The sequence below is a fragment of the Phoenix dactylifera genome, chromosome 6, assembly GCF_009389715.1.
Source record: "Phoenix dactylifera cultivar Barhee BC4 chromosome 6, palm_55x_up_171113_PBpolish2nd_filt_p, whole genome shotgun sequence".
Classification (NCBI taxonomy): Eukaryota; Viridiplantae; Streptophyta; class Magnoliopsida; order Arecales; family Arecaceae; genus Phoenix; species Phoenix dactylifera.
This window is the reverse complement of record NC_052397.1, coordinates 1,206,227-1,217,769: the sequence shown is the minus strand read 5'-3', so window position 1 is coordinate 1,217,769 and position 11,543 is coordinate 1,206,227. Positions and strand designations below refer to the sequence as shown.

At 35.1% G+C, this 11,543-nt stretch overlaps 1 protein-coding gene across 1 annotated transcript; it reads right to left on the bottom strand.

Moving 5' to 3' along the window:
* Positions 1–5: 5 nt before the first annotated feature.
* LOC103701991 (RING-box protein 1a-like) lies at positions 6–10,146 on the bottom strand. The gene is made up of 5 exons (XM_008784247.3): positions 9,854–10,146; positions 9,658–9,708; positions 9,470–9,529; positions 412–483; positions 6–323 (listed from the first exon to the last, which is right to left on the bottom strand). Exons 1-5 carry the CDS (start codon positions 9,990–9,992, stop codon positions 286–288), a joined length of 360 nt encoding a protein of 119 aa, XP_008782469.1. The 5' UTR covers positions 9,993–10,146; the 3' UTR covers positions 6–285.
* Between the last annotated feature and the right edge of the window lie 1,397 nt (positions 10,147–11,543).

Here is an 11,543-nt window from a genome sequence, read left to right as displayed (position 1 = left end):
TTTCAGATAATCTAAAACTACAGAAGCTGCCGAATCTTTGCATCATCAAACGTCAAAAGCATCAGAGTATTGAATCCGCAGTCCAAAGAACAAAATACAGATTCATGCCTGGCACGATTGCATGCTTAAAGCAACAACCCAGTTAAGCAAACTAATATGGAAAGAACTTTCAGATCTGGTCCCAGCCGTACTAATAACATCTAGAACAAAGAATATCTCCATATAGGCCATTCAGTTCTACTGACCGTACTTCTGGAAGTATATCTCCATATAGGCCATCCAGTTCTAGTGACCGTACTTCTGGAACTCCCACTCGCTGTTGTCTGCAAATTCAAAACAATAATCGGGATTCAGCGGTATGCACGCAAACACTCGTCAACTTGCAAATATTAAGGAGACAAGGATGGTTACCCAAGGGGCAAACTTGACGAGTCTTGAGCCACCGACTGATGCAATGGAAGTGAAAAGCATGATTGCAGACACCTTTTTCAGCAAAACAATGATTTTAATCAGGCGAATCTGTCAATTAAATACAAAATATTCCAAAAAATCTTCCAATCAGATTGCCAAGAACCTGTCAGTTCAAAGAAAGTCATTACACCAATAGCATTACTCATTAGAGGAGGAACCCAGCAGTAAAAGATGCTGAAGAGATGCATCATGATCTGTAGCCGCCTTTCATTCCTTATGATGGTAAATTTAATAAAAGACATGGTTACCTGGTTGGTTGGATCAGTTGATCCCAGCTAGGACTTGGGATAAACTTTGAGATCAAGGCTTAAAGTTTCAGCTACTGACTAAGCCAAAACCAACCCCCCCTTCTCTCTCTCTCTCTCTCTCTCTCTCTCTCTCTCTCTCTCTCTCTCCCCCCTTCTCCCTCCACACCCTTTCCCCTTTCTTAAGATAGTTCTTAAACTAGTATCAGAACAACAAGCATGTCTTCCATAGTAAAAATAAATATTCTAAATTTATATGCATTCTTTTTTAAACTGCTATGATCTTGAACTTGTTTGGAAGAAAATGCATAATTTCAAGGTGTTTGCAACTTATGCTCAGAGCGAACAAAAGATAAATAAATACATTAGGCATTAAAATAAGATGCAATTTAATATTCGTTGCTGGATAAAGAAAGCAATGACCCCCCAAGGCAACTAGTATACAAGAAGTAAAAAAGGTTATGATAGACTTTGAAGAAAGAAGGATGCAACCTTGCATAGAAATGCTTGATGAATGAGGACATAATTAGTTTGAATGAGGCTTGATGGTCCTCATTATAGTTATGTTTCATACTTGATGAAACATAATCGTTTTTTACACCATTTCAGCCTAAGATTACAAAAAATACCCAGAGATCCTATCTACCACCAAAAATACTCCAAATTAGTGCGTGATATTTCTTGGATTCTTTTCTTTTTCTCCTATGTTTCTATTTTTTGAAATTTCCTAAGTCTTTGGATCAACACTGAACTGAGAGCGAGAACGTCAAAACCACGACTCTAGAACCAAAACTGAGTTTTCAAATCTTGGTTCTGGGTTACATTTCGTAATTAGCTCTTCTGAAATGGATTGAGCACACAGAGGTGGGATGACAAAATTCCTTTACAAGTGTTTCTAGTATTTCTGTAACCAGTAATATTTTGATATATGTAAGATTAACCAAAACTATGATTTGGATGCATCAAAATAGACAAGATAAACAGTAATAATGTTGAGACAATATAGCAAACTAGAAACTAACTAAATAAGCCTCAAGATACAATTCTCAGTAGACGCACCATTTATACCAGTCCGAACCATGCCAATTTAAATTTACAATTCATGAGAGAGAATTCTATCAAGCAACTTTTTTTTTGCAACATTGGAATCATAATTATACATAATCAGGAAACTTATGGATTGAACTATTGCAAGTCCAGAGTGCAAGAAACTGATGATACCAAAATTATGCAGGAAATTCTATAATAGCTCTAGGTTTGTTAACCAAACATCCCTTCCAGCTCAACAGTTGACATCAAGTCAACTCAACTAAATCTTAATCCCAAACTAGTTGCAATCTGCTATATGAATCCTTTTCCTCTATTCCGCTCAATTTAGGGCTGAAAATGTAGAGATATCAACTCCTTCCTTACTATTTCATCTCATGTGATTTTCAGTCTACCTCTACCTCTACCTCTCTTTTCTTCTACATATATCAAATCACTCTTTTATAATAGTGCATCCCTCGGCCTACGTTGTACATGTCTACAACATCCAAGTTGTCCTCTCAATTTCTCCTCAATTGGTGCTATCTCTACCTTTTTACGAATGACTTTATTTCTTGTTCTATCTTTCCTTGTATTACCATATATGCATCTCAACATTCTCATCTCGGCCATACTTATCTCGTGCGCATGTTTTCTAATTGCCCGACATTCTGCAGCATAAAGCACTAGTCTAATGACTGTCCTATAAATTTTTTCCTCCAACTTGGCAGGCATCCGACATTCACTCCTAATTGCACTTTTCCATTTTATCTATCCTACTTTAATCCTATGAATAACATCCTCTTCAATCTTCCTTCGTTATGAATAATCAATCTTAAATATCGAAAATGATCATTATTAAGAACTTCATGATCCTCAATTTTTCCTCCGCCTTCATATCTATTTATAATATTACTAAAACTATGTCTTGTATTTTGTCTTAATCCTACTTAACCCCTTAGATGCTAATACACTCCTCCACAATTTGAACTTACAATGAATCCTGGTTTTAGTTTTATCCACTTAAACTAGCATCCGCAAATAGCATGAACCAAGGAATATCATCCTGAATATGCTTAGTAAGCTCGTCCACAACTAGCACAAAAGATAAGGATTTAGAGCAAATCCTTGGTGTAAATTTATTGTGACTAGAAATTCACTAGTATTATCACCAGTAGTTCTCACATTAGTAATCGCTCATTCATACATGTTCTCAATCGTATTAATATATCTAATGGAAATTCCTTTCTTTTCTAACACCTACAGTAAGACTTCTCTAGGGACTTTATTAGATACTTTTGTGAATCAATAAAAGCCATATAAAGATTTTGTTTCTTTTTTCTATATTTCTCCATTAACCTCTCAAGAAGAAAAACAGTTTTTATAGCCAATCTTCTTGGCATAAAACCAAATTGGTTCTCGAATATTTTTATATCAAATCCTAATATGTGCTCCATCACCCTCCCTCAAAGTTACATAGTATGGCTGATGAGTTTAATACCATGATAGTTCGAACAATTTTGAATATCACCTTTATTTTTATAAATCAGTCCTTAAGTGTTTTTCCTCTATTCATCAGGCATCTTCTTGATATTCAAGACTTCATTAAACGAATTAGTCAACCAAGTTACTTCTGTACCACCGAAACACTTCCAAATATCAATAGGGAATCTATCAGGTCCCTAGCATCCTTTACCTCAAATATCTAACTCTACATGTATACTTAATTTTTATGTCTTCAATCAACCAGTAAAGTATCCTAAATCACTTACATGATTTTCATGGAATAACATATCAAAGTAACATCTCCATCTTTCTTTGATCTAATCCTCTTTAACCAAAACTTTTTGATTTTCATCTTTTGATGCATTTAACCTAAGTCAAGTCTCTAGTTTTTCTTTCTCTTAGTCTTCAATCTTAGAGATATCTTTCTCTCATCTCTAGTTTCTAACTAGCAATATAACTCCTCATACGCTTGGAATCTAGCCTCTTGTACCACCTTTTTACTTTCTTTTTAGTTACCTTACAACTTTCATATGCTTCTTTATTTCTACATTTTAGTAGTCTTATACCACTTTTCTTTAGCCTTCATCATCAATTGAACTTTCTCATTCCACCACTAAGTTTCCTTATTGGATGGCCTTTTTTCTTTGATTCTCCTAATAATACCCTGCAGCCACTTTCTTAATACTGCCAGTTACAAGGTCTGCCGTACCACCCAGTACGAGGCGTACCAAAAGAAAATCAGTACGAAACACACCTTCAAGTCGGTATAAGCCTCATATTGAGGCGTACCGAGGTGTGTACCGGTATAGACCAAGATGAAAATCGAAAAAATGGATAAGAGAGCTATTTTGGCACAGACATGTACTGCACCATACCAAACTGATAACATATCGATACGGCATCTAGTACTAAGATTGTGGACCTTGGTCAATTATTTCTTGCCACATGATATTATTTTTTCCATCTAGACCCTATTTTTCTGTCTTCAACATTCTCTCTTTGAAAGCCATTTGTCTCTCCTCGCAAAATTGACCACCTAGCACTCATGTTTCTATTTTTTTAAGCCCTCTTCAATTTCCTAATAAACACATACAAAACCACCAATCTACATTGGGTGGTTAAACTCTCACCTGATGTAACCTTACAATCTGTACACAAAGCTCGCTTAGTCTTTCTAGTAAGGAAGAATTTTATAGGCATTAATGATATTAATAGACTCTTCTACTAATGCAAATTTTATGAAGATTATTCTATTTTGTACTCTCTTAATATCTACAACTTTAACCGCTAATCTCTTATCTACAATAATTCCTATTCCTTTTTCCCTTCCCATCTTTTATAGCATACCAAAGTTTATAACATGTTATACCAACTTTACTTTTTCTAATATCTAGTCAATCTCTTGCATGCAAGCTATTTCAACACTCCTAATCTTGATATCTATTAATTTCATTAATTTTTCTGTCAATGAGTCCATATTCCAAGTTGCTGAACGTATCCTACTTCCTTAGACAAACTTCTTTACTCACACCGGCCATTAAAGTGTAATCATCCATACATGTTTCTCACCACATTTGGGCACCGATATGGCATATTGCTTCTGAGAACCCCCCCAATTAACCCTTGCTCACTTTTCACTACATCCAGGTCTGATACGATGCTTTGCTAGTAAAGAATGTCCCAACGTTCTTATATGGACTAATGCTCATAGGATGAGACTATAGGTTTACGTTTGACATCAATTTACCGCAACCATCCTTTATCCAGATTTGGGACCGGCCATGCACAAAACATAGTTCTTGACAGTCGAGATCAGCTAATCAATAATGTCATTGCACCGATCAACATCTGATATTATAGATTTGTATAATTTACGCTTTTTCTAGGTCTATGCTTCCTTTCTTTCAGATTCTGAAAGAACTACTAGTCTACGAACATAAAAGTACAAAATTCATCAGAATGCTGAAAAATGTTAGTTCAAAGTGAAATGAATCAAATAATTATTCTTCAAGCAGGACGATAAATGAAAAATAAAGGACAATGCACTGAACAAATGATGCATGCATATTGTAGGCTTGCAGCATAGGTAGAGAAAAAAGAATGACAAGGTCCTACATGCATAACCAAGAGCTTAATAGAGAAATAGGCAAAAGATAACATAAAGCATGTAACATGGAAAGAAATGCCAGAATGAGTATACTGAAATGCACTAAGAAAAGCAAGGAAATGAAAGGACATGGGTTAAAAAAATGGACTACAAACTTCTATGGGTTAAAAAATTGGTTGCAAGATCATACACACTACATTACAAAACAATTCACTAAATCAAAAGAATTTTTTGCAAAAGTGCAGCCAACAAATGTAAGCTTAAGTTTCTCATCACACCCAAAACTTAAATCTCTAAAAGAAAACAAGTATGTAATAAAAGCTAAGATGCCCAACATCATCAGGTCTTTTTAAGCCCAGTTAATGATAAACACCAATAAGGGCTAAGAAATCAAATGTGTATTTCCTATGTAATCAAGTATGAATTTCCTGCGATCCCTGCGATTGATGAAAGAGACATCGTAATAATAAATACAAGGAACTCGCCTTTTCATATAGGACCAAAAGCAAAAGAACTTGTTTGCCCACCATCACTCTGCTGTTGTGATTTTTGTTCATTCATAAAGGTAGCTTAATAAACGCTTGTTGCAAAAATGGAACAGGTTCTTCAAATAAAAAGGATATTGCTCTAAATAAAAAAAAAGGGTGTTCTGACCTGATGTCTTGATGATTAGGCTAATAGTTGACATGTTGTTTCCTGCAATTCCTAAGACTCGTGACAAATAAGAAAGACTTAAACATTCTTTAGCTACTAAATAGCTTTCACTGTTGGCCACATCAGTGACATCGCAATGCATCAAGTTCAAAAATGACACTGTGGACTTAGTAATAAGCAATAGCAATCACCTGCTCATGACATTCTATAATCCACTATTACATCAACATTCATGTCCAAGTAATAATTACAATTTAACCTATGTGGCAAACTTTACTATTACTACTTTAATAAGATACCATGCCCTATTCATGGATGCAAGTCAAGAAAATGTTATAAGTTATTGAGAGAGAGAGAGCCAAAATACAAACATTTATGGATATGCTTCAATGTCCTTTTTCCCTACATCATTTCCAGAAGGGGATTTGTAGATCTCTTCTATTTTCAATTTTATCCTTCATTTTATAGGCCTTAAAAAACCTACTTTGGAGATTGATGGAAAATTAAATTGCGGTGCAGGTTCAAGTGTGCACAAATTCAAAGGAGTGTCTAGAAGCATCTAAATTAATTAAGTTCCAAGAAAATCATCAAAAATATTATTTATTTAATTATAGTTGTTCTTGCCCATAAGTGAATTATGTTGCTATATTCCAAAAAACACATGCTAAAAGGGTAACTTAAACTACAGAACTTATAATGGCAAAAACTTGATTCAAATATGTTTAAAACTTTATATAAATAATAATGGGTATCTGTTCTTTAAAGAGGGAAAAAATTGGGTGTTTTTCAGCAATTGCAAGAGTGAGACCAGGATTTCCAGGACACTAACATGAATAGAAGGTTTCAGCTTCAGACTGCAGTTCTCTTCGAAGTCTAGCATTCTTCAAAGTCAAACTGCACATTAGTAGATAGTCTATAAACTGCAGCCAAGCTCGAACCTTAGTAGATAGTCTATAAACTGAACGTTAGTAGATAGATTATAAACTGCAGCCAAGCTCGAACCTGGTAATACCTAATGTCCCTAACGGAACATTAGTAGATAGTCTACAAACTGAACATTAGTAATATCAAGAGGCCCAAACTGAACATTAGTAGATAGTCTATAAACTGCAGCCAAGCTCGAACCTGGTAATACCTAATGTAAATCAAGCAAGACTCTGCTCCTAATGGCTGATCCAAGTTCTATGTCAAGCTTGACATTATAAAAAATCAAGTGAACAGTGATCATTAAAATGCATGTTCATATCATAATACAAATTACAAGGGCAGGTTATTGGCACAACAAACAACATGTGCATTTCTTTCCATCATTCATATTAGTTAGCATCATTAAATACTGACAGGCAATCACATAAAAGCATATGTACCGGAATATAGCATATATCTTGCCTTCCTTTTCAAAGCATACTTGAACATCCTAAAGGAGACTTGGTTTTAGTCAAGATATATTCTTGCATGTCTTTTTCCTTTCCCTTCATTTTTAAACAATTAAAGCTGAATGCATGTCCTTAGATAAATTCATAAAAAATTTTGAGGTGGTGCTGTTAATATGTAAACTGCATAGCAGCTTTTCAATTGGCTTTTTAGTTTATTTGTCCCTCTGAGATGAATGTGACTAAGGCGACTTCGTCAAAAGAAATTATCCTACCATATCATCCCGAGAGAATTTTGGAGGCTTGCTCCCAAGTTTCATGAGCTTAAACTGTGACTAGTAAAGTAGTTCTCTCTACCTGCTAACTATATACATCAGTTCGGCTGCACTTCTCTCCTTTCTTTTAGTTTTTCCTAGGCTACGAATTTGGTACTAATTTCTAAAAGGTAGCCATCTAGTTAACCAAACATAAAATCTGTTCAATCTATTAATCCTTCTTGCTCCTAGCTGTACCTTTTAGCCAACCCTAGACTTCATGGAAAAGGCTAGAGTGGTGGTGGCGATAATGATGATGATGATGGCAATTACGATGTAAATTTGTAAATAAACGAGCAAAACTTTAGCCACATGACGGATTACTTGAACCCGTATGATGCACAAATTAAAGAATATTCAACATAGTCGCATATATCTGGGATGAGTTTATCGTTCTAGAGTTCCATAAATCCTATTTTATATTTATTTGTTTAAATGTCCATTTCATTAGTATAAAGTAGTTATAAACTTTTCTGTATTTGAAAAAATAAATAAAATGGTGTCACTTGACATGCCTATTGTGAATAGATCTAGGCAGTTCATAACTTTCAATGCAACACAGTGTGTATACAGCCCCTAATCAGCAGGAGGATGATTATTGATCCTCTAGTCATGGACCATTAGCCATTCTTTGTCAAAATCCAACCTAGCACCACTCAGCCCATTCATTAATGCGTTTGTAAACAAATTAGTATAGATAAAACATGATAATAAAAAAAACCTACCAACTATTAAGGACCTTATTTTAGAGACTATAGGCATAGTCTTTCAAGTTTCAAAGAGGGGGGAAACAAGCAGTGGATGTTGCATTGCTAGACCAATATAATTTACCTTCTCCTAGCTCCCATCAAGTAAAAGCAATAATATCTTCTATTTTTACATAAGCCCATGTCGAACCAACTTCAACTTTTGTATCAACATCTTTCTGTAAAATTGGTCAAGCTAATCTAATATATGGACATCAAATTAAGAATCATGCTAACATAGAAATATCAATTAATATTCCCAATAATAGCAAAATAATTCCTATTGCACAACATTAATTGGAAACACTCTTGAAAGAACAAAGATTATTATTGTAACAAAGTATATCCTCCATATGAGTTGAACATCCACCTGAAGATGTATTGCTTTGATAAATCCAACAAGGCATATTTGTTGGACAATGTGCATAAAGATCTGCTATGACACATTCTTGGAGTTAGCATGATCACGAGACTTCTTTCAGCAAGTTCAGTCACCAACCTATACCTAACTCTCCCAAGTTGATCCAACTGAACTCCAACCTAATCCAACTTGTTTTCACAGTACTGCTCAAGCTAGTGTAATCTCTTGAAATCAATTAAATCATAGACATAAGGAGGTCCCAACTAATGTTCCTAATAAAAGAAAGTTAGACACAGAGATATTTTTTTAGTAAAATGAGTTGGAAGATCTTGAGTAAAGATATACCCTAATTGTATACATCTGGCTAGTGAGTCTTCAGAAACTAATATGCAGCAATAAAATATGGTGTGACGTAAATAACGCATCACTAGCAAGAATAAATAAATAAATCACATTCACAAGGGCAGCCACAAGCTCTAAGAGTTTCCACCGTTCACTAATACTATATACAGAAGAACGTAAAATCCAAGACGTCCATATACGCCACCAAACAAAAAGAACTAAATTGCAGACTTACTAAAGCACAAACAAACAATCCTGGTGGATGTTTTATGAAACATCATCAAGTATACTAATCATAAGCAAAAAGGCAAACCGGATGCTTACCCCAAGCAACAGTGCATTCCTCGCTAGTCGCGCTAGCTTGATTCGCCTGGCACTCGATGCCTGCCAAAATTTCAGACGAGCAGGCGCATCAAGAACGCAAAAAACAAAAAGAATAATAAAAAAAACACCCTAACCCAGTTATAAGCCAAACCCGACGGAAAACGACCAATGAAGAAAGATTTACTCACAGAGATCCATGATGTGGTTCCTGCAAATAGCGCAGTTATCCACGACGATATCTATCAGTCAAGAATCGATCAATATCATCCACGCATCAGATCCAAAGGATAGAGATGACTAAGAATCGAAACCCTAAACCCAAAACCGCGAGGGTTTGAAGCGAAAGAATCGGTGCTACAAGTTAGGGAGGGATCGGTCGCGTACCCCAGGCCCAGAGGGCGACGGCGTTCCACTTCTTGATCTCGAAGCGCTTCGGCTTCTTGGAGGACGACGACGGCCCGGCGGCGCCGCTCGATCCCTCGCCGATGGGAACCATGTTGATGTCCGTATCCAACGATGCCATCGGAATGAAGAATTTAGGCAGTGGAAGGATTCGATCGAGCAGAGAGAAGGGGAAGGTCGAGCGGGGGAGGGGAGGGGAGGCGAGTTAAGAAGCGGAGAAAGGTCGGGGGGAGAGGGTATTTAAAGTGTCCGCCCTGGGTTTCCGACCTCGGCGATCTTCTTTTCCAACTTTATCCTCATACTGCTTCACCTTCTTTTCCAACTTTATTCTAAAAAATTATGGGCTCCTTTGATTTGTTAAAAGATTTTTTAAAAATAAAAAGTTAATATCTGAATATATAATATGTAAAAAAATAATTTTTATATATTTAATTGATCATAAAAAATTATACATTCCAAAATAACTTATATTTAGTTGGGCATCTTTTTTTTTGACAGGATATGTAAAATATCTGTTATATCTTTAATAACTGAAAAGATCTTAATCCATTCTATCTAAAAACAATAAATAATAATAAATCAATTTTTAGTTCATGGAAAAGTTATTTTTTTTGTTTTATATTGATTTTTTTTTTTGCTATAAAATATGAGAATTTTATTTCTATGGAAAAGCTATTTTTTATTTTTTTCTCTACTGAAACTCTAACATGACATATCTCCTCATTTTTCTATTTATTATACTTTTTCTTGTCCTCTTCCTATGAATGAAGTGAATCCTATATGACCTTATGATGTTGCAAATGGAATTTGACACGATAATGTCTTCCTTGATTAGGGTTATTGTCCCTATAATTTTATATTAGCTCTCTTCTTTTCGCATAACGAGTTCCATGTGATCTAAGTATAATTAAGATATATGTTGTGGATGCATGTCCAAAAATTTTTCTCTTTTTTTTTTTGGGAGAGGAAATGAGTGGTAGCCTGAATTCATTAAAAAAGTGTGTTAAAATTTAGAAAACTAATTAATGGCTAGTTGATATGGGTTCCTGATCAAAATTAGGAGTAGATATCTCAGCTTCTTTTATATGCATACAAGTACGATACATAAGAAGTAGTTGAATCTTGATATGCCAATCTAGCTTTATTAAACTTGCAGAGCTTTTGGCGTATATAAAAAAGTAGAAAGTAGTTTCACAATGATGCTATGTAGGTGGTACCTAAACCACGCATCCTATACATATGACTAAGTAAAAGCCAAAGAGAAAAAGTAAAATCATGCCTCTAAGACAAATAGAACAACGAAATGCAGGAGAGTTGCAGGGAAGAATGCTTTGGAGCTCTCATTATTTGCATAAGAAAGATCCATGGGCCCATTTTTGCTAGCTTGATAATATAATATGCAATTATTGTCCATGTATTGTACTAAATTCCATGATTTACACCATTTCCCTTGCACCACATGGCATGAGAACCTTTCATGTCCATGAAACAAGATCCTTGTAGCATTAATCAAGAAAAGGAAAATAGTGAAGTCTCTCAATTTATGGGACTATCACCAATTCACATGATAGATAGAGAATGGAAAAATTCCTAAGCATTACCATCACCTATAGAGATAGAAAAATTATTTTACAACCAAGTTTCAAGGGCTTTGCTGGTTCATAAAAAGATA

Coding starts and splice junctions, on each gene's coding strand:
- LOC103701991 (XM_008784247.3), bottom strand. CDS start 9,992: ATGGCATCGTTGGATACGGACATCAACATGGTTCCCATCGGCGAGGGA. Junction 9,530..9,657: donor GAACCACATCATGGATCTCT/GTGAGTAAATCT, acceptor AAATTTTGGCAG/GCATCGAGTGCCAGGCGAAT. Junction 324..411: donor TCGTCAAGTTTGCCCCTTGG/GTAACCATCCTT, acceptor TTGAATTTGCAG/ACAACAGCGAGTGGGAGTTC.